General features: G+C 38.6%; 1 protein-coding gene across 1 annotated transcript; it reads right to left on the reverse strand.

The window, feature by feature from the left end:
* Positions 1 to 17,320: 17,320 nt before the first annotated feature.
* Positions 17,321 to 19,263, reverse strand: LOC140891668 (ethylene-responsive transcription factor ERF011-like). The gene has a single exon (XM_073300267.1). It carries the CDS (start codon positions 19,067 to 19,069, stop codon positions 18,587 to 18,589), a length of 483 nt encoding a protein of 160 aa, XP_073156368.1. The 5' UTR covers positions 19,070 to 19,263; the 3' UTR covers positions 17,321 to 18,586.
* Positions 19,264 to 25,165: the final 5,902 nt, after the last annotated feature.

Raw genomic sequence — 25,165 nt, forward strand, 5'->3', positions numbered from 1 at the left:
GTCTCATATTCAACTCTTCCTTATTGAATAGGTACTTCAAACTCTTGTGATCCGAATAGATCTCGAAACTCTTACCGTACAAGTAATGTCGCCAAATCTTCACAATGAAGACAATGACTGCCAACTCTAAGACATGTAGAGATAATTCTTCTCATTAGTCTTCAGCTGTCTGGAGGCATGGGCGATTAAGTGCCCATTTTGAGTCAAAATTCAACCCAATCCCTGAATAGATGTGTCAGTGTAGACTATATAGCCACCATATCCATATGGCATTGCTAAAACAGAGGCTGTTGTCAACCGTCATCGCAAATCACGGAAACTTTCTTCACTCTAGACCAAACGAAGGGGGAAATCTTCTTAGTCACTGGGTCAATGTTCTAGCTATCTACGAGAATTCTCAATAAAGAGGCGATAGTACCCTGCCAGACCCAAGAAATTGCGGATCTCTGAAGCTGTCTTCGGTCATGACCAATTCAAATTGGCCTCTGTCTTTATAGGATCAACTGAAACTCCATCCTTGGAGATCACATGACCAAGGAAGACAACTCGGTCAAACTAGAACTCACACTTACTGAGTTTGGCATAAAACTGATTTTCTCGCAAATTCTACAAAACTATCCAAAGAGGGTAGATGTGCTGGTCAATACTGTGAGAGTAGATCAAGATTTCATCGATAAACACCACCACAAACTTGTCCAAGAAATCTCGGAAAACCCTTTTCATCAAACCCATGAAGACAGCAGGCGCGTTCGTCAAACCAAAAGGCATCACTAAAAAAACTCATAGTGACAATACCTCGTACAAAAATATTTCTTCAGGATATCCTCATCTCAGACCCGCAATTGATGATACCTCGACCGCATATCAATCTTGGAGTAAATGGAAGTCTCCTAAAGCTGTTCAAAAAGTTATCTATACACGGCAGAGGATACTTGTTCTTAACTGTCACTTGGTTTAACTATTTGTAATCAATACAAAGACGCATCGAACCATTTTTTTCTTGACGAACAAAACTGGGGCTCCCCAAGGTGAAATACTCGGTCGGATGTATCCCTTGTCTAGTAAATCTTGAAACTACTGTTTTGAATCTCTCATCCTTAATGACGATAAAGTGCTCGGTAAATTGGTGTTGTCCCTGTATCAGCTCAATACCAAACTCTACATCATGGACAAGAGGTGACCCTGAAACCTCATAGGGAAATAAATCCTGAAACTCTCGGACCACTAGTATATCATGAATATCCAAATTTCCTGAGGATACATCCACGACATAGATAAGGTGGTCTTCCCCTCCAGACTCTAAAGCACGATGGGCTTTCAGAGCAGATACAATCTGCATCAGGGGTCACGCTCCGTCACCGTAGAAAAACCAAGTGTCACCATCCTCAGAGCAAAACTGGACAAATCTCTGTTAGCAATCCACTATGGCTCGATAGGTAATTATAAGTTCAATCTCGATGTTGCAATAGAAATCATCCATCACTAAAACAATCAAGTTGGCACACAACTTATGACACTCAAACTCCAAGGTACAACCTATCACTAGAAGTTGAGCTAAAACTTCATATCGAATCGGGGTCGATACAGCTAAGATGACGTATAATGAACTGTAGGGAAAATTATACCTATTGACGAATCGTGCAGAAATGAACGAATTTGATGAAACAGTGTCAATCAAAATGAAAGCAGCTATATCACATAAACTAAAAGTACCTGCAATAATGCGCTCACTCTCGACATTGGCTTGCTCCTAGTTGAGTGCAAAGACTTGCCCCTGAACTCGTGGATGCAAAGTAGATGGACCATGCGATGCAGTCTAAGGAAGTTGCAAAACGGTAGCCTGAGAACAAAAACCACTACCCGATCCTCCCTGGCTAGGACAATCCTTCTTCATATGGCCCATTGCATCGCATAAGAATCAAGCTCTAGATACATGACAACACTCATCAGAAAGGTTTTTTGTCCTACAGTTCTCACAAAGACCTTCCTTCTTCTTTCCTAATCAGAAAATGCCACCAGAGCTAGAGAATAAGACGTAGAGGCCTACTTCTTGAACGACTTTGCACATGGTCCAAGAGAACTGGCAGGTCGGGAAGACTGAAACAACTTCGCGCGGTACACACTGTCACACTAATCTCCGTTTGTCGGCCAAAGTTCAATTAACCATCATAAGAAGTGGGGTCATCACAGACAGTGACTAGGTCGAAGATCTCATGGTTCAAACCCAGAAAGAAGTGGTCGTACTTAGCCTCGGAATTGGCACAAATATGCGGGCAGAACGTTAGCAAATCGATGAACTTCTGCTGATATTCATCATGGGTCATGGATCCGAGATTCAGATTAATCAACTCAATAAACTTGTCTGATGGAGGGCCGGAGGAAAATGAAACTTCATTAATGCCCTACAAAAATCATCCCACAAAACTTGACATTGCACCTAGAATAACTGGGCGGAAACAGATCTTTACCCCTTGCGGGCACGACCCTCCAACAAGAAAGTAGCGGCCTCCATCTTCTGCTCCTCCGAGCAGTAAAATGCGTGGAAACAACTCTCCATGAGCTCAATCCAATCCTCATCTACCTTCGGAGTGTCGCCTCCCACCAAAGGCTTAGGCCCCATCTGCAGGAACCTGTGCATCTAGAAACAACATCGACCATCTGTAAGAATTAGTGCACATCAAAACCCAAAATTCCATACTATGTCCCAAAATACCAAGCATGCTCTGATACCATAAATGTAGAGACCCGACCTAGATCATCTACTAGTTAATATTTTAATCATGCAATTAAAATAACTTAAGTAAAATGATAAAGCACTGGAAACAACTTAAAGCGAGTTTACAACCCCAAGCCGACAGAATACAACCGATGACTAAAAATTAAAAGCGATAACAAGTTATACAAGCATATCAAAATATCAGTATCCAAAAACTACTGGGACAAACCTTGAAAGAAGAACAAACTCACACCGCAACCATTGATTTTAGTGACTCATCCCGGAATCACCTACTAACAGAGACTTAAGCATGCAAAAAACTTAAATAACAATTAATCATAGAAAACTACAGAAACTTAAATCGAATGCTAACCCGGCATAATACAATCGATAAATAACTGCAACCTCAAAAATAAAAATACAACCCAATGGAAAACTCTAAACACAAAGGGGTAAATCCTAACTAACTCTACTGGCACCAACTGAGTCCAAAACTCCCTGGTCGCCAACTACCAACTGGTCCACTAACCTAAGAAACCTACAACTATCCGTCGAATGGTGTGTCCAAGAAAAATACACAGATGTGACGTAACAATGGTCATTACAGATATATGAGTATACATATGATGTGAATGCATAATGCATCAGGAGGTGACTCCCATATCATAAATCGTGAGCTATCCGGATCCAAAACCATGTCATCCATCCACAAAATGTCATGGTGTTGAGAGACCACTCTACAGGTAATATCAATGGTAAAAGGCCAAACATGATAATGCATGCGCGCAGCATAATATCTGTGACATAATCAATGCGCATATCAGTAATGTCACATAAAACATGCAAACATAGAATATGCATACTCAACCAGGGTATCTGGGATAGTACGTTCGTATCTCAAATCATGCAACTCAAGAAATCTAGTCATCCAGGTACTCGAGTCCAAGCCTATAAGAATATAATAACTATATCACTTATAATTCTCTAAAAGCCTTAACTAGACTATTAGCTGCTCACAAAAGCTAATCAAAGTCTAGCAATATACATGCATTCGTCGTTAGCCCTTTGATGGTGATGGCCCCAAAACATAAGCACAACTCTGCTACGATCTCGATAGTGTCTCGCTATCGTCCGGACTCCAAAATGACACCTAAAATGGCCTAAAAGCCCATTAGAAACACCTAGGTCCGAGAAAAAGAGAAGAGGAAATGAGCAAATGAAATGAGGTCTCGGTACCCCTATTTATAGACCACGTTCGGAACTATTGAACTCATGATCGGAACTACTGATCGGACTTCTGAACTTACGATCGTGCTTCCGAACTCTCTCCACCAAACACCTATATTTTGAATGGACAACACAGCTGCCAAAAACATTCGGAACTTCCGAACTAGGGAATCAGAACCACCGATCTCCACCCTATCCAATCACAACTCAAAAAGTCCATCTCTGTCTATCAGTGAACGTTCGGATCTTTCGAACTCAGGATCAGAGTTTCTGAACTCCAATTCTTGCCTCCGAAGGGATCAAAACTTCCGATCTACACCTTGTTCAAGTTCGGTCCTTCCGAACTTCTTGAACACTTGGAACCCTCCAGAACATTTTTGAACGCCCTGAATTCGATTTTCAACTTATTAATCTCATTTGAGAATTCTTTAATCACTTTTTGACCATTTAAACATGCTTATACAGTTAGTTGCTTATTTCTTGAATCAGGTTACTACATTATCCTCACCTTTAGAGATTTCGTCCTCGAAATCAGGTCTTGGTCAACCCTTAGAATGTACCCTCAACAAGATTCTTAAAGTTACTGATCAATTTTTGGTCTATACCACAAGAAAATTTAACTTCTTGCACCAAAAATATCTTTTCGAATATATATGATCTGATCTCTTACTGGACTACAACATTCCTACATGTTCGAACTTGAACTTAGAATAATGCCATTTCTAAATTTTCTTGAAATTGTACCATAACTGGAACTGAGATCTTTCTTGTCACACATATCTTCTGGCTAAAGATTTATGATGTCCTCAGTTAAATGATTAACTAAGACTTGCGGACAAGTTATCCTACAAATCCAATATCCATCTATCAGATGCGAAAACCCATGTACAATAGTAGAATCTGCCTTACTCTTGTTCTAACCACTGAACGGTCTAAATTCCGTTATACTGTTGCATCCTAAAGCTAATTCTATACTTGATCACTTTCCATGGTTCAAGCTATGAGTATAACTGATCAAGTCAACAAAACTCAATCATCAAAGTTCATAGTCACATAGCCAAATTCAAATGACAGTCTAGTTACCCAATACCTGAGTAAATACATAAAATTTGATCTCATTCCTGAATCACAATAAGTCACATGGATATTTCCGTCAAATCACTAAGCATTGTCTTGAAATTCCAATGAATCTCATGAAAGATTCTGACAAATCACTAAATGATCTCCTGAAATCTTAACAGATCTCAATGCACTGTAGGTTGATCACTATAGCTGATACAATGCTCTAAAGCACAAATTCGAGATTACTCTGGTATCTAACTCCTACACCAATTATCAACGGTGGTGTTGTCTACTAGACTGTTCCAATATAGTTTCATCAGTTCTTGCAACATTAAGGCTAATCATTCCTTCACTTAACACCATCAACAAATAGTACGAGTAGTCCTCCTAACTACTCACCAACCACCATTTCATACTGAAGGAACATTACTGTCTCACGGATCTGAATTACTGCAACTTAATTAGCCACATGAAACCCTTTCGGAATTTGCAATCATCCATTGCAATTAGTCACTTCATCAAATCTGTAAATGCACAGCTTTGGCAATAATCCTTCAGGTAATTGACGTTCAACTATCATCTGTCGATATCAAGAAAAAGGATAAGATACAATTACATTGTATCATCTTCCTGATTTGTCACTAGTCCTGATTTCTCCAGAGTAAGTCCACAATTTTACATATGTCTACAGTATTTCCTATTACCTAACTGTACCAAAACTCTTATCCCAGAGTCAGGCCTCTGAATAAAATATTTTCCAAAAATAGAATCAAGTTACCCCTAATACTGTAGGTTAAATCATTATACCCAAATGATACCACTATCATAAAAATGACAAATTATATGCCCAATCTCTCTGTATTGTGACAAGTCGTTGTCCATATCTCACATGTCTCTTCAGACAAAAACTTTCAGGTTCATACCTTGAATAAACAATCTATAAAAATGTTTGATGATCATGAAGGTTAGTACAACCCCTTGTACTAATAGTTTGAATCAAATGGTTGTACTTTTCTTATGACTCAAGACAGTAGTCTCAGTATTCAAAGCAATAATATAGTTATTGCTTTGGAAATAGTAAGTTTTATCAAATCGTGACTCAATCATCTTGATGATCACCAATGAAAAACATCCTACATAGAGAAATAATTCTCCTACATTCAAAATAGGATAAGTCATATGGAAGATACCTTGGTTGAGGATATGGCGTCGAAAATCGATTCATCTTTGAGAGTATCCAAATGGATCTTGCTTTTTCCAAAACAAAACAGACGTGGGAAGATATGGACACCACGTGGTACAGCTAATGACGACACTCTCTCATACAACCAATCCTAAGACAAAAACCATATAGGTACGTAAATAAATTCAACAAATTAATAGCACAATAACTGATATAACTAAATATTCACCATCAATCCAACCGTGCAACCATCCAGATAAAGTTTACTTGCTTGGTTATCTAATTCTTGGTAAAGAAAACCAAACGCAGCATCTGCCCAACAAAACTTAAAAAATATGCTCAGATCATCCAAATAAGGAAAAATAAATCCAGAAGTAATGTAATTACCAGTAGAGAATATTACACAATTAAATATGAACAAAATAAACATTCGAACGAAATCATCAATGTCAGCATGGACAGTACTCCTCCCAAGTAAAACAAGCTTCTCTTTAATAACTATCATGTGAGTATTTCTTATTTTCCCTCCAAAGTGTCGAGACATAAATTTTTGTTGGAAAAACTGGCGGTCAGATCAATCACGATTGATACCCGGTGCAGCGGAAGTTTAAAAATTTTGTTATGGAACAATTCCATAGTGTGGGTATCAACAGTTCAACGATTAAATTATTGTGTGTGTAAAATTTAAATAACAGTTATTAAATTTTACCTTAAATCTCGCAACGAGATTAATGGACACCAACAGATTTGATCTGCTCTTGTTGTCTCTCCCTGGAACCGATGAACTCCTTCAATCAGGTCCACGAACAGAGGTTTAATCCCTCTGATAGATTGCACTAGAAAATCTATCAGAAGTTTTCTGCGAAGAGAATAAACGAATCTGATTCGCTATTCCTTACTGCGATTCAAAATCACAGACCGGAATTTTCTCGGGCAGAGGACAGGGAGGGGACGGCCGAAACTTTTGAGAGGCTAGGGTTCGATTTTTGCTTCTCAAAAATTATGAGCTGTTGTATGTAATTTCTGTACTGAAATAACTTATTTATAATGCAGGCCACTAACTCCTTAGGGCCCATTAGTCATAAGCTGGGGCCCGACAAGCAAAGCCCGCTCGTTCAGAAATTAATATAAAATTCATCGTGACTCCGATTGATGAACTGATTTCACCAATGTGCACAGAAACCATTTCTGCACATTTTAAAGTCAAAATAAATTTTCCTGAATCCGAATTCAGTGATTTCCAAAAATGTCCATCCCTATGTCATTTTAGGAAATCCTACTCCCTTACTCTTATTTAAGAAGTCCAACTCCTTAGTTCATTAAATTTAACTCTTTAAATTTAACTATCTCAACGGGGATTAAAACTCCATTACACTGTGTGACCCTCAATGGTTCAGGGATACAGCTAGCCGTGGGCTCACAACTCCTTGTGACTCGGAACAACACTTTCCGACTTGCCCAACGAATCATGGTAAAGCGCCTAGCAACATCGCCCCATGATTCCCTAGGTATCACTGATAGTGCCTACAAGAACCAGTAGATTTTGGTTAGCGTACAGTACGGTCCCTTCATCCATATATCCCGATCGAATCAACAACCATTGGTATATCGAGAGTCGCTCAAGATTCGATAACTATGCAATACATCTTGAAGATCAAATTAGTGACATCGCATGTGCTACTAAGAAACCATTTCTTAAATCACATCAATTACTCTGGCCAGAGATTTATCACACTAATATCTCCTCAGATCGCATAGGATATCCACACTCGCAAGTATGTGGTGAATCCTTGACAACAATGCATTGACTCCTATATGTGTCGTAACTGTACCCAATCTCGACACCTGATGACCCCCATAGAGTCGGTAAACGAGTCAAAGCACAGCACTAGCATATAGAGTCTCCATGATGTTTCAAGTCGTAAGGACTAATGGTGTACAACCAAAACCGCGGACTTAATCCACTCGATAAGTGATAACCACTTGGAAAGTCCGGATAGGGTAGTTCGATTATTCATCCTATGAATATCCATTTGCATGCTTCGAACATCTCCATGTTCCCTACCAATGAAACGTGGTACTCCGCATCGCAAATGCTAGTCTCAAACTCGAGCGATCCTTATCCTTATTATCGGACGGCTCAATCGACTAGGAACGGTTTTAGAACATACAGTGACTATAAGATGTATTTCATGATAGACATCTCCATGTTCTACCACATCTTACATACACTATAGTATATTCAAGGTCTTTATCAAAACAACAATAGTATATCACAATATAACAATATGAAGTAATATAAAGTCATTGCCATAAAAGTGTAAATAATATTAAACAAAAGATTGTTTATACAAAGAGTCATCAAAGCCCATAGCCACACAGTTGGCTCACTGGGCACCCACTCTTACAATCTCCCACTTGCCCTATAGCCAACTAGTCATACTACGTAGACCCATTGCTTCGCGATGTTTGTCAAACAATGGTCCTGGCAAGGGCTTAGTAAGCGGATCAGCGATATTGTCTGCAGAGGCCACTCGTTCGACAATGATGTCTCCTCTTTCCACAATCTCCCGGATTATGTGGTATTTCCTCAGTACGTGTTTGGACCTTTGATGAGACCTTGGTTCCTTTGCTTGAGCAACGGCACCCGTGTTGTCGCAGTACACCGGGACTGGACCAACAAATTCAGGAATGACGCCCAACTCTTGGACGAAATTCCTCATCCAAACGGCCTCTTTAGCAGCAGCTGATGCTGCAATGTATTCAGCCTCGGTGGTGGAATCCGCTGTGGTGTCCTGCTTGGAACTCTTCCAAGAGACAGCACCGCCATTGAGCATGAACACAAATCCAGAGGTAGACTTCGAGTCATCCACATCACTTTGGAAGCTAGAGTCGGTATAGCCTTCCAGTTTGAGTTCTCGTCCTCCATAAACCATGAACATATTCTTAGTCCTTCGCAAAACTTAAGAATGTCCTTCACGGCTTTCCAATGCATTTGACCAGGATTAGACTGATATCTGCTCGTGACACTCAGAGCAAATGCTACATCCGGTCTGGTAGATATCATCCCATACATGATACTACCTATAGCTGACGCATATGGTACATGTGTCATATTCTCTATCTCTGCTTCAGTCTTGGGACACATAGACTTGGATAGAGAAACTCCATGACACATGGGTAGATGTCCTCTCTTGGACCCATCCATTGAAAACCGTTTCAATATGGTATCGATGTAGGTTGATTGAGTGAGTCCTATCATTCTCTTAGACCTATCTCTATAGATCTGTATCCCAAGAATGTAGGATGCCTCTCCCAAATCCTTCATCGAAAATCTACCTGATAACCATATCTTTGTTGACTGCAACATCCCTACATCATTCCCAATGAGTAGGATGTCATCAAAATAAAGTACTAAGAATGTCACAGCATCCTTAACTACTTTCTTGTACACGCACGGTTCCTCCGGGTTCTTGATGAAACCAAAATCTTTTATTGTTTCATCAAATTTCTGGTTCCAACTTCTTGATGCTTGTTTTAGACCATAAATTGATCTCTGAAGCTTGCATACCTTATGCTCGCTTCCCATGGATGTGAACCCCTCTGGCTGCTTCATATAGATTTCTTCCTTAATGTCTCCATTAAGAAAAGCAGTCTTCACATCCATTTGCCATATCTCATAGTCATACCATGCAGCTATGGCAATAAGGATTCTTATGGACTTGAACATAGCAACTGGTGAAAAGGTTTCATCATAGTCAACTCCTTGCCTTTGAGTATAACCTTTCGCCACCAATCGCGCCTTGTAGGTCAATACCTTACCATCAGGCCCAAGCTTTCTTTTGTAGATCCATTTACACCCTATTGGAACAATTCCATCGGGAGGATCTACCAAAGACCAAACTTGGTTTGTATGCATCGAATCCAATTCTGACTGCATAGCTTCAAGCCATAAATTCGAATCCGCATCAGAAATTGCTTCCTTGAAGTTTCTTGGATCACATCCAATGTCGGGTTCATCTTGATCCCCTTCAAGAAGAAGACCATATCGAACTGGAGGTCTAGAAGTCCTTTCGGATCTTCTAGGTGCAGGCGTGTCCAGCAATGGTTCCTGAGGTGTAGGATCGTTATTTTGTATTTCGGGTTCTTCTCGAACTTCTTCGAGTTCCATCATCTCGCCTTTCTTTTCCAATAAGAATTCCTTCTCCAAGAAGGTGGCATTCCTAGAAACAAACACCTTTGTTTCAGCAGGATAATAGAAATAATATCCGATTGAATTCTTCGGATACCCTACAAAATAACATAAGCTGGATCGACTATCCAACTTATCTCCCACTGTCCGCTTCACGTAAGCAGGACATCCCCAAATCCTCAAGTACGAATACTTAGGAGCTTTGCCATTCCATAACTCGTATGGTGTTTTGTCCACTGCTTTAGTGTGGACGTTGTTCAACAACAATACCGCCGTTTCAAGCGCATAGCCCCAAAACGAAGGTGGAAGCTCAGTGAAGCTCATCATAGATCGAACCATGTCCAACAAAGTTCGATTACGACGCTCCGATACACCATTAAGCTGTGGTGTCATAGGAGGAGTCCACTGAGAGAGAATCCCATTCTCTTTCAGATAGTCCAAAAACTCGGTACTTAAGTATTCTCCACCTCGATCCGATCGAAGTGCTTTAATACTTTTACCTAGCTTGTTTTCTACTTCAGCCTTGAATTCTTTGAATTTTTCAAATGCTTCAGACTTATATTTCATTAAATATAAATACCCATACCTTGAATAATCATCAGTAAAGGTAATGAAGTAGGTGTGGCCATGTTGAGTCCCTACTCTAAATGGACCACAAACATCTGTATGGATCAAATCCAACAGATTCTGACTACGCTCAGGTTTTCCCTTAAAAGGAGATTTAGTCATTTTTCCTTTTAGGCAGGATTCACAAGTAGGTAGAGAGTTAATATCAGACATATCAAACATGCCCTCTCCCACTAGCTTGTTCATCCTCCTTGAGGAAATATGACCTAGCCTAGCGTGCCAAAGGTTTGCCGGGTTTTGACTATCGATTTTCCTTTTGTTTGTTGTAGCCGGTTTATCAAAATAATTAATTGGAACGTCTTTTAGTTTTAAGTTGTATAGATCGTTTTCAAGTTGTCCATTTCCAATCAAACATTCATTCTTGTAAATATTGCAAATCCCATTCACAAAATTGCAAGAATAACCATCTCTATCAAGCATAGAAATAGAAATAATGTTTTTAATTAAATCTGGCACAAATAAAACATCTATCAACAATAATTTAAAACCATTCTGCAAAATCAAACAAACATCTCCAATGGCCGTAGCTTCAACTCTGGAACCATTCCCGAGCCTCAGCTGGGTCTCACCCATTCTAAGCCTGCGACTTCTTGTCATCACCTGCAAATCATTGCAAATGTGAGATCCACATCCGGTATCCAATACCCAAGAAGTTGTATTAAGTGACATGTTTATTTCGATATAGAACATACCCTTTGCAGTTCCTAACTGCTCAAGATACTCCTTGCAGTTGCGCTTCCAATGACCCGGCTTCTTGCAGTAATGGCAAACATCCTTGGATTTTCCATTGTTTGAAGCCTTTGTCTTTTGCTTCTTCTCGGGTTCCACTTTCTTGGGTGGGGCAGAACGTTTCTTGCCCTTCATACTTGGCCCCTTCTTAGCAGAAGATGAGGAGCCCACCAAGAAAGCTGGCTTATCCTTCTTAAGTGTGGATTCATATGTAACGAGCATATTGACCATCTCTTCAAGGGTGGCCTCTATCTTGTTCATATTAAAATTTATCACGAATCCATCAAATGAAGAAGGAAGAGATAGAAGCAGCAAGTCCACATTGAGTTCATGCTCCAACACCAAATCAAGGGTCGCTAACTTCTGTATGAGCCAAATCACTCGTACCCCATGATCACGGACCGAAGTCCCTTCACGCATGCGGCACGTCATCAACTCCTTAACAGTAGAGAACCTTTCAGCCCTCGACTGAGCCCCAAAAAGTTCCTTGAGTTGCGCGTGAATGTCAGCAGCATTCACCGTGTCCTCAAATCGCCTCTGGAGTTCATCAGACATCGAGGCTTGCATATAGCATTTGGTCTTGATGTCATGGTCCCACCATGCATCAAGCTTGGCCAATTCCTCCGGACTAACATCAGCTGGTGCTTCCTTCGGAGGTGCTTTCTCTAACACATAGAGCATTTTCTCCGAAGTTAAGACAATTTTCAACTTCCGGAACCATTCCGTATAGTTGGCGCCAGTCAGCTTGTTTTGTTCGAGGATCGAGAATAAAGGATTTCGCGAATTCATTGTATGAAATACTGAAAAGGAAAACAGACATATATCAATGATTGTTTAACAATTTACTAAGACATAAAATAGGCGAATTTAATTTTATGAATCTCACTCCCACTATTTTAACGATTTCACCACCCTCTAGTGAAAACGGGAAACTTTTTCCTTAGTGAGAACATGGAGTCCAATTGACAAACTTATGGTCCCGAATAATATCAGCCAACCATAATTCTCAAAAGGTAGAGCCCAATTGCTTCCAAAGCAACCCCCATGTATTTACCTCATGTCCAATAAGGGCCCAATAATATGACGCCGTTTAAAGTGACATGTCAAGATGACCCATCAATATTAAGTTGTGATGGACGGTCGCCATGTGGATCCCCCAATAATATGAGCCGATCCCATGGGAGTTCCACCCAACTTACAACATTTGTCGATCCAATGTACAGCTTTCCGACGGACGGGCCCCCCCAATAATATGAGCCGGACCGTATCCGCGGGTAGCATCACATACATTGACCGTTGATGGAAGGTAGGAACATTTAAACAATATTTAAATTTCCTTTATTTATCTTGATATAAATTTTAAATCATATTTAAAATGAGGGATTTTATTTATAAAAATATTTGTCTCATCATATTTAATTTATTGCATGCATTGCCGGATTCACGCAATTTATGTCTAAACATGCATACAATCATAATATCACATATTATATAGGATGATCGATTCCATTTCTAATTGACCCGTGGTTGCCAATCACGGGTCTTAGTCCAATCCTAGGTAATATGCAGTATGCAAATGCAATCCTATTACATATGCTTCCAATTTACATTTCTTCAGTCTTCATTGTCTGCTGGGCCCACCATCTTCAAATCTTGATCTCCCACTAAATCTAATGTATTTACAATAAATAACAATGACAAGTAGGGGATACATTTTTAGGGGGTGGGAACGGGCTATAAACCAAGCCCACTTTTATTACATATGACATTCATATCGGGCCATAAACCAGGCCCATTAATAAAACCAACAATAATAAAGACAAAATGTAAATTCCTAACATACACCTACAAAATTGGTCATGGCAATCGATCATCCTTATCCAATAACATTTAATTCAAAATTAATTTATTGGATAACATGCTGTGGCAATTCAAATTTAAACAAGATAAAATCATATTTTATATAAAATCTCATTTCACATATAAAATCATATTTTATCTCTATATCAAATAAAATCATATTTTATCTATAAAATCCAATTTTACAAATAAAATCATATTTTACTTAATATATCATAAGATCATATCTTATCATCAATTGTACCAAAATAATTGATTTCAAAATTCAATTTACGGATAAAATATTAAAATTTTCCAAAAATTCAAATTTATCCAAAATCAATTTTAAAATTTACGGACTCGAACAATTCGATCCGAAATCTCGTGAACCAATCAAAAACAATTTTTGACCGGACCAAAAATAAAATTTTAAATATTAAAATTAATAAAAATATAATTTTTCCCGCGGGCCGCCCGGGACACTCCCGGGCCGGCCCGCACCCGGGGCGCGGGCGGGGGCAGCCCGGCTGCCCCCTTAGGGCAGCGCCTGGCGCCGCCCCTGGGCGGCGCCGTGCGCTGCCCTGGGCGGCGCCGAGCGCCGCCCTGCGCAGCGCCCAGCGCTGCGCTGGGCAGCGCACAGCGCTGCCCTGGGCGGCGACGGTCGCCGCCTTGGGCGGCGCCGTGCGCCCCCTTTGGGCGGCGCCGTGCGCCGCCCGGGGCAGCAACAATTGCTGCCCCACCGGGCAGCGATCCAATCGCTGCCCGGGTTTTGCCCCGAAAAAATTTTTTTTTTTTATTTAAAAATATTTATTTTGTTTCAAAAACCGAGACTCAAAAATTTTGTACAATTGATTAATTTAATCGTTTGATCTGAGCAACCTGGCTCTGATACCACTGTTGGAAAAACTGGCGGTCAGATCAATCACGATTGATACCCGGTGCAGCGGAAGTTTAAAAATTTTGTTATGGAACAATTCCATAGTGTGGGTATCAACCGTTCAACGATTAAATTATTGTGTGTGTAAAATTTAAATAACAGTTATTAAATTTTACCTTAAATCTCGCAACGAGATTAATGGACACCAACAGATTTGATCTGCTCTTGTTGTCTCTCCCTGGAACCGATGAACTCCTTCAATCAGGTCCACGAACAGAGGTTTAATCCCTCTGATAGATTGCACTAGAAAATCTATCAGAAGTTTTCTGCGAAGAGAATAAACGAATCTGATTCGCTATTCCTTACTGCGATTCAAAATCACAGACCGGAATTTTCTCGGGCAGAGGACAGGGAGGGGACGGCCGAAACTTTTGAGAGGCTAGGGTTCGATTTTTGCTTCTCAAAAATTATGAGCTGTTGTATGTAATTTCTGTACTGAAATAACTTATTTATAATGCAGGCCACTAACTCCTTAGGGCCCATTAGTCATAAGCTGGGGCCCGACAAGCAAAGCCCGCTCGTTCAGAAATTAATATAAAATTCATCGTGACTCCGATTGATGAACTGATTTCACCAATGTGCACAGAAACCATTTCTGCACATTTTAAAGTCAAAATAAATTTTCCTGAATCCGAATTCAGTGATTTCCAAAAATGTCCATCCCTATGTCATTTTAGGAAATCCTACTCCCTTACTCTTATTTAAGAAGTCCAACTCCTTAGTTCATTAAATTTAACTCTTTAAATTTAACTATCTCAACGGGGATTAAAACTCCATTACACTGTGTGACCCTCAATGGTTCAGGGATACAGCTAGCCGTGGGCTCACAACTCCTTGTGACTCGGAACAACACTTTCCGACTTGCCCAACGAATCATGGTAAAGCGCCTAGCAACATCGCCCCATGATTCCCTAGGTATCACTGATAGTGCCTACAAGAACCAGTAGATTTTGGTTAGCGTACAGTACGGTCCCTTCATCCATATATCCCGATCGAATCAACAACCATTGGTATATCGAGAGTCGCTCAAGATTCGATAACTATGCAATACATCTTGAAGATCAAATTAGTGACATCGCATGTGCTACTAAGAAACCATTTCTTAAATCACATCAATTACTCTGGCCAGAGATTTATCACACTAATATCTCCTCAGATCGCATAGGATATCCACACTCGCAAGTATGTGGTGAATCCTTGACAACAATGCATTGACTCCTATATGTGTCGTAACTGTACCCAATCTCGACACCTGATGACCCCCATAGAGTCGGTAAACGAGTCAAAGCACAGCACTAGCATATAGAGTCTCCATGATGTTTCAAGTCGTAAGGACTAATGGTGTACAACCAAAACCGCGGACTTAATCCACTCGATAAGTGATAACCACTTGGAAAGTCCGGATAGGGTAGTTCGATTATTCATCCTATGAATATCCATTTGCATGCTTCGAACATCTCCATGTTCCCTACCAATGAAACGTGGTACTCCGCATCGCAAATGCTAGTCTCAAACTCGAGCGATCCTTATCCTTATTATCGGACGGCTCAATCGACTAGGAACGGTTTTAGAACATACAGTGACTATAAGATGTATTTCATGATAGACATCTCCATGTTCTACCACATCTTACATACACTATAGTATATTCAAGGTCTTTATCAAAACAACAATAGTATATCACAATATAACAATATGAAGTAATATAAAGTCATTGCCATAAAAGTGTAAATAATATTAAACAAAAGATTGTTTATACAAAGAGTCATCAAAGCCCATAGCCACACAGTTGGCTCACTGGGCACCCACTCTTACAATTTTGATTCCAACTTAAGGTCCAAATCAACTTGTTGCCCTCTATGATGCAAATCAAGAACGATGGAGAAGTCTCTTGAAGTGAAAGGAATGGAAATATCACCATCAACAATGAAAGAGCATGAAGGGATATCGAATATTTTTAAAAGATAGTCTACTTTGCCACTATTCATATGAAGAACTAGCATGTCTATCCATTTATCAACTGGAGTATCCTTTATCCTACTCAGTTGTTCATTCCCTACAACCAGCTTCAACTTTTCCATAATTTTTTACAATAAGTAGGGGAACATCGTGTAAATATTACCTTGCCACTTTTCATCAACTCAGCATCATCACTTATTTCCTCCTCATCAGCCATTTCTAATATTTCAAAATCAGTACAAAAAAATTCATTATAAAAAGAAGAGAATAGAATATTGAATGGTAAAGAACAAAAACTTCACATTTGAGAACAATTGGGTACGTTTGTACAAAAATTGGTCATTCATCTTCAGCAATCTAACCCAATATATATTCAAAACATCAAAATCATCATATTTCATAACAATATATCATTTATTTACAATGATTGATCCTTCTTCAACAATATATACTTTAAAAACATATTCAAGAACAAAACTTTACAAATTGGGGATAAAATATTTAAACCGAGGAACTGTCAAAATAAATACGAAACTTAAGAATAATGATTCAAATATTTCGACAAATATATAAATAATAAAATAACGAATTATGAAAACAAGAACGGTAGCAACACATTTGAGCTACAAAACCCTAAAAAAATAGACACATGAAAATAAATAAATATATATATATAAATATATATATATATATTTAAAACAAAACACCGCCGAAAGCGGGGGGTTGGGTAGACCCCTACCATTATATATACAATAAACCAGATACAGAGAAAACCAAAGGGGGAATGAGATTAGACCAAGACCTCCCCAAAGGCTACAATATTTCCACGAAAATATTAAAGATTGCTAACTGATTTTTCTTTTGAATGTTTGCTTCGTCTCGTCGTCGGTGCCATTTTCTGGACTGTAAACCTTGTCGTCAAAGATCACTGATTTCCTGTGAGAACAATCGGTTGAGCGAGGGAGGGAAACTACCGATCGTTCTTAATTTTTGGTTTTTTCATTATTTGAAAATTAAGAGCAAAGGGTAGTGTTGGGTATCAAATGAGTTTAGAGACATTTTGGTAAATTGGTAGAAATAGAGAGTTGAAACAAAGAGCAGATTTTTGTCAGAAAGTTAGAACAAAGAAGGTTTGAACGGGGGACTGAGGAATGAATGAAGTTTTCTTTTGAGGATTTATCACACATTTCGCCAAAACAAAAAACACTTTATGCTAAAATTAATAGCATATTAAACTCTACTGATTCAAAAATGGGACGTCATATTCATCTCCAATGCTCGAAAACAACCAATTTGTAGCGCTTCGTTTTTTTACTTAGCAATTAGCATTGATTTAGGTAGTGTTTGGGAGCTTTTAGGAAGCACTTTTCAGTTTTTTTAAAACAAAATTTTGAAAATTTGAAAAATTTTGTTAAGGAGAAACTGAGAAGTGCAAGCTCTCTCAAATACTACCTTAGAGGACCCAAGCTGCTCCGATGCAATGGACATTGAGAAGGCAATGTTCTTTTTTATCACATTTCCTAGTTATCGTACAATCTCACAAGACAATTCGGAAAATGAAATTTTAATCTTAAAAGTATTTGAATCTATTCCACGTACATAAAATTAAAAAATATATAATTAAATGGTATAATTTCATCTCCTCGATCGCCACTACACCACCAAAAAGGGGCAATCAACCCTGCTCACCACCACCCTTTTCCAATCATCATTATCAATCTTGCTCAACATTTGAGTATCACTTGCAAACATGAATCCAAATATGATATTGGGTCCAGTGGAGATTTGTAAACAAATTCAGTTTACATAAATATTTATGTAATTGTATAGTATTCACCAATTCTTGAGTCTATTTAACAAAACGATGGAAACTTAACTAACAAAAGTGTTTTATGTTTCAAAGAAAAACTAAAAAAGAGATTTTTTTTTTAATATATATAAAACAAAACTACACCAAAGAAAAATTTGATGGGAAAAAAGAACTAAGATGGGCTAATTCCTTAATTGCTGCAAAGCTACGAGACGCATGCTAATTACCATAAAGATAGGAGGAAGAAGAAGAAGAGAGGCAAGGATGTATAGTTAACTAAGTTTTGATTTAAAATTTGCAGATCTTCAACAAAATTCAGCATTCGGGCCATCTTCGGGCTCGGGTTCGGGCTTCTTGTTCAAATCAATCTCGTCTTGTAACCAACACGGTTTCAGCGACTGACGATTGATTGCATGTATCGCCGCAGCGCCGCCCTCGCCCTGTAGCGCGTCAACTCTGGCACCGACCTCCGCCGCCATCTTCCTTATAGAGGCGGCGGATAGATCCTTCACACCGCCGGCAGATATTTCATCCGGGAAATTGAGCTTCACCGTCGGCCCGCGGAGGTAGAACACAGCGGTGTCGTAGGCTCGCGCCGCCGCGACGGGCGACGAGTAAGAGCCGAGCCAAATCCTAGATCGCTTGTTGGGCTCACGAATCTCCGCCACCCACTTTCCCCATTTGCGCATCCTGATGCCTTTGTATGGCTTGTCGCCCCTCCTACGGCCCACCGATCTGGGTACGGCGCCGCCGCCACCTCCTTGAGAAACGTCGCCGGCGGCGTCCATAAGGCAAGCCCAAAAGATGACAGGCGAATGGGTTCTACAGGAGGCGCATAAAATAGGAGAAGAAAAGAAGCAGGGAGAGGATTTGATTTGATTTGGCTAAGGGATTAAGGTGGTTGTTGTCATGTGGTACAGAGGCGATAGTTGTTTTCCTTAAAAGCAATTTTTATGAAGAACTCAAAATGTGCACCGACACACTGCAACTGATTTTATATTTATGCCACACTAACAGGCACCACCGCGTTTTAAATCAAAATCTTTTTCTTTTACCTACGATTGATTGATTATATATAACTAATTTTTATGTCATTTTTTTAAGCTAATTCTAATTTCCGTGAGACTACTTCGTGTGAGCCCTACCTAGTGTAAAGTGTAAACTTCAATGGAAGAGATGTTATCATTTTGGGAAATTTGTGATAAATCTCTAATAGTAAACATGAATTCCTTCTCAGTCCCCAAGTCAGTAATTCTTTGTTCTAAATCTCTGACATAAGTCTGTTGTTTGTTACAATTCCCTATTTGGGTCAGTTTACAAAAATGCCCCTAAAATGATTTACACTCAACACTATCCCACACTTTAATTTTCAAATAAAAAAAAACCAGAACAGGGACGATCGGTAGTTTTCCTCCCTCACCCAACCGATTCTTCTCGCAGGAAAGCAGTGATCTTTTGCGACAAGATTTGGAGCTCAGAAAATGGCACTGTTGACTAGACGAAGCAGACATTCAAAAGATAAGTCAGTTGAAGGAGCTTGTAGAGTTCGGAAGGAAAATAAATCTAGCACTGTGAAGAAGTCGAAGAAATCAAAAATAGGTGAACCCTGTTTTAAATTTTTTAAATCGTCCGCTATATATGATTCGTCTCGAGTAACTGAGAAAATTGTTCGTTTAGAGGAATAATTTTGGTCATGGTATGAATCTTTAATATTTCTGTGTTTCCATTATTTTGAGGGTTTTGTGGCTCAAATGTCTTGCTACCGTTCTTGTTTGCATATATTTTTCAAAACATTCACATCATTATTCATAATTTTCGTATTTAACTTTGACAGTTCCTCAGTTTAAATTATTTATCCCCAATTTTTAGGGTTTTGTTCTTGAAATTGTTTTTGAAGTATATCTTGGTAAATGAATGTTATATTGTTATGTTGTTGTGATGTTTTTGATTTATTGAATATATATTCAATAATGTTATATTGTTGAAGACAATTGATAAATTTCTGTATAGAAGTACCCAATTGTTTCCAAATTTGAAGTTTTTGTTCTTTTTCATGCAATATTCCATTCTGTTATTTTATAATGAAATTTTTTTAATGATTTTTAAATATTAAAAATGGCTGATGAAGAGGAAATATGTGATGATTTTGAATCGATCAAAAGTGGCAAGGTTATATTTACTCGATGTTCCCCCGCCTATTGTAAAAAAATAATGGAGGAGTTGAAGGTGGTCATAAGGAATGAGCAAATGAGCAGAATAAAAAAAACTCCATTCGGTAAATGGATATACATGCCTGTTCTACCTGTGAGTAGTGGCAGGGTAGACTATTTGTTTAAAAGATTTGATAGTCCTTCCTGCTCGTTCGTTGTTGGTGATGATATTTCCATTCCTTTCACATCAAGAGACTTCTCAATTGTGCTTGGTTTGCATCAGAGAGGTCAACAAGTTGATCTGGACCTCAAGCTTGAATCAAGCTTCCTGTCTCGGCACTTCGGAGGGAAAATAAGCAACACTCACAGGATTGTTATAAAAAAGAAGCTTGTTTCACTTGCGAGTAGTAATGTCGAAGATGACATTGATGACTTTGTTAGAATGTTCATTTTGTTCATATTTAATTCTGTAATATTCTCGACTGATAATTACATTACTCCTGCTTTTATCTTTCCCTATATTGATGAACTGAGCACTTTTTTTGAGTTTGGATAAGGAGATGCTGCGTATCGGTTTTTATATCGATAATTAGACAATCAAGCGAGTAAACTGTATTTGGATGGTTGCACGGCTGGATTGATGGTGAGTATATAATTATCTGAGTTATTGTGCTATTAATTTGTTGAATTTGTTTACTTATATGATTTTTTGCTTAGGCTTGGTTCTATGAAAGAGTGCCGTCATTAGCTGTGCCGCGTGGTGTTCATATCTGCCCCCGCTTGTTTCGTTTCGGAAAAAGCAAGATCAAGTTGGATGTTGTGAAAGCTGAAGTGGATTTTGATGCCATATCGTCAACCAAGGTATCTTCTATTTTACTAATCATATTTCGAATGCTGGAGCTTTGCATTATATATATTTGTTTTTGGATCAGGTTTTGTCGATTCATCCCTTTCCTGAGGAGGAAATGTTGTTGGAGAACAAGGTAATATGAGTAGCATCCTTTATTTCATGTTTTAGAAAAAAGAAATATTCTTCATTATTTTATTTGTTGTTGTAGTTGTTGCTGCCGGTTTCAAAGGAACAATAAGGCAGGAGAAATAACTGTGAACTAGAAAAAACTGTGAATAAACAAATTGCTGAGATTAAAATGTTGAAAAGAATTTGTGCGCAGTTGAAACGTGAGAGAGTTGGCGCTAAGAGGAAGCTGGTTGATTTGAAAGAAAATATGGTTTTGGAGAAAGAATTTTCTCAAAATCGCAAAGGCAAGGACATTGTAGTTTATAATGATCTGAGTGTTGATGACGCTGCTAATGGAATGAATAAAACCGATGAGGAAGAGGATTTGAGTGTGAGTCATGACCTAGGGGGTAATTTATATGATTTTGTTGATGTGCCTGTCAAGAATTGTGTTGATTACTCGGTGAAGGGAAAAAGTATTGTTGGTGAATTGGATAAGACCAATGTTCCAGATATTGGTGAATTGAAGATAGGTGAAGATGCATGTGACGATGGATTGGATATTGGAAATGGAAAAAGTGTTGTTTGTGCTGAGCCCGAGGGTGAAAAAAAATGCAGAAAGTGGTCCATTGGGAACGAAAAGTACTGAAGCCGATGGACAGAATTCTTATACTGAGGATCTGATTGAGATTGATCAAATGTTGGATAATCTTGTATCAAAAGTCGTTAAGGAAAATAATGTTTCTGAGGTTGATATTTCAAAAACTGCGTTAACCAATGTGTTGGAAAGGGATACTAGTGACTATACCTCTGAAAAAAGTGGTGGGGTCGACGAGAGTGATGATAATTCGAAGAAGGTTGCGAAAAACACTAATTTCCCATCTTCCATCGTTGATAATGTCCGAACGAGGGGTGACATCATGTCCGAAAAACACTAATTTCCCATCTTCTATCGACGAGAGTGATGATAATTCGAAGAAGGTTGCGAAAAACACTAATTTCCCATCTTCCATCTTCCATCATTCTTTGTGACTCCACCCAGTACCACACCGAAGAGGAAGGGCAGGAAAAAGGTTTGACTTTGCTTGAAACCAACTTTAACCTTGGTTAATTGCTTTTGAGGTCCTATATTTTACTTCGTGTTACTGATGTTGACCATGCTTGTGTATTCTGCCGTAGGGAGGAAAAATAATTGATGTTAAGCTTGAACAAAATAATGATTTGAGTAACCAGTGGACTAGTCAGTATCAAGGTAGAACAGATTTTTGTGGACATGAAGAAGCCACTGCCGAAGAGAAAAAGTTGTTGAAGGATTATCTTTCTAGGGATGACATCATGTATGAATTTTCTCACTGAAAGCTCTCTTTATTTGTTTATCACTTTTTTTAGAATCATTTTTAATACAATAGAATTCATTTATTTTTGTAGTGTCGATGTTTGGCAAGATGAAATTGTCCATATGTCAGGGTTCGTGTTCTGTGGTTTCTTGTTTGGTAAGCTTGTTAGCAATGAAATTATCAATGTTTAAATGCGCATGATGGAAAAATACAGTGTGGATAAAAGAAATGAAATATTTTGCATGGACACTTTGGTGCAGGTTAGTAGAAATATAAAAGCGGCATCGGTGAGTTAGTATACATTTGAGTTTGTTTATGGTTTTTAATGTTATTTTGTTTTGTCTAACGTAGAGAGAAGTGTTTAATCTCCTCGAAAGAGTGGGGAAAAAATAAAGGTCCAGAACAATGACTACGACTCCTTTTTTGCGGAACTCTCAGCTGCCTCTAAGTTTTGTTTGCGAAAAATTAACAGAGATTCGTTCAAGAGATGAAAATACCTCATTTTCCCAATTAATAGCAGAGTGCATTGGTTTCTGCTAGTATTTCATGCAAAAGAGGGGATATTCAAAATGTGGAATTCACTTCCCGATTCTTTCAGCTTAGGGGCGTGTAGAACTTTGGTGAGTCTTTATTATGTCCTGTCATGTGATTTGTACGAATGTTTTTTTAATAATCTTTATCTTTGAAGGCACGTTTTTTGGTTGGTTGGGTTCGCCATAATTCAAATTTCGTCATACCCGACTCTAATGTGTTGAGAGAACGTACGCGTCATCAAGGTGAATCACTTGATTGTGTTGTTTTTGCATGCATGTGGGTAGAGTGTCTAGCCCGTGACTCGGCTGAGATGTGGAAATATCAGAATACAGTGAAGATGAACACATATCGTACTCGACTGGCTGCAAGTATTTTATCTCATGAAAGGGGATTGCTCAAAAACAATTCTACATAACTGTCTTTGTAAGGTTTTGTGATTGATGAAAATATCTATAGTACGTAACTTTGTTTATATTATTTTGTAAAACTCCATTTGGGATGAAACAAGTTCGAGTAGCCTCATATTTTGTACAATTTAATTCTGGAATATATTATCACATATTAATAATAATCTCCTTAATAAATGGAATAATCTCTCTTGTGTGGTGCGATTCATGAACTTGAACTGAATTTGTAAGACGTGTGCAGTGGTAGAATACAATATGATGACTATTTTTTCTGATCTACTACAACAATTTTAGGGCTATCATTTACTCTAATTCCACTCAAATTTAGGAACAGGTGACCGAGAGATCGAGCACAACTAGTAACCAGGTACGGGATAAATTTCACTTAATCGAGAACAATGTGTTCCGATTGTGGGAAAATCATTGTGGACCATGAGTATCACACTCCCCTAGTGGAAGTGTCTTTGAATCAAAATGTCATTTATGTTGAACAATCCAGTATGAATTTGGAATAATCTTCTCGAAATCCGGTACAAGATAACATGTCCTTATAATTCCACTCCAAGATGGTACAATACGGTGCATGACACAAGTGAAGAGGATATTTCAATCTCTAGAGATTGATGGAACCATCACCCAAGTGTTTGTCTAGTAATGTATTGTGCTCTACATTGTCTAAGGTGTAGGAGAGAGACATTTATCATGACCCAATGAGAGCACCATTTGTGGATGTCCATTGCCACCCAATGTATATAATATGGGTATATTGTCCGAAATCCAAACTCAGAACTTGTTTAATATGATGTTTTCTCGTCTTTAAGGACTATCATTTACTCTAATTTCACTCATCTTTAAGAACAATTCAGTGAGAGATCGAGCACAACTAGTACGCATGGATGGGATAAATATTATTCAATCGAGAACAATGTGTTCCAATTGTAGGACAAACATTGTGGGTCATGAGGATTACACTTTCCTAGTGAAAGTGTCTTTGGATCAAAATGTCATTTATTAGGAACAATCTTAGAATTATGAAGAATAATCTTTTCGATATGAGGAACAATAAGGCATGCCCATGTTAACATGCACCAAAATCATATAATACACTACATGATACAAGTGGAGAGGAGTGTTCAATCCTTAGAGATTGTTGGAACCATCACCCAAGTGTTTGTCTAGTAATGTATTGTGCTCTACATTGTCTAAGGTGTAGGAGAGAGACATTGATCATGACCCAATGAGAGCACCATTTGTGGATGTTCATTGCCACCCAATGTATATAATATGGGTATATTGTCCGAAATCCAAACTCATAACTTGTTTAATATGATGTTTTATCGTCTTTAAGGACTATCATTTACTCTAATTCCACTCATCTTTAAGAACAAATCAGTGAGAGATCGAGCACAACTAGTACGCATGGATGGGATAAATATTATTCAATCGAGAACAATGTGTTCCAATTGTAGGACAAACATTGTGGGCCATGAGGATTACA

This window comes from Henckelia pumila, chromosome 3 (assembly GCF_033568475.1).
Source record: "Henckelia pumila isolate YLH828 chromosome 3, ASM3356847v2, whole genome shotgun sequence".
NCBI lineage: Eukaryota > Viridiplantae > Streptophyta > Magnoliopsida > Lamiales > Gesneriaceae > Henckelia > Henckelia pumila.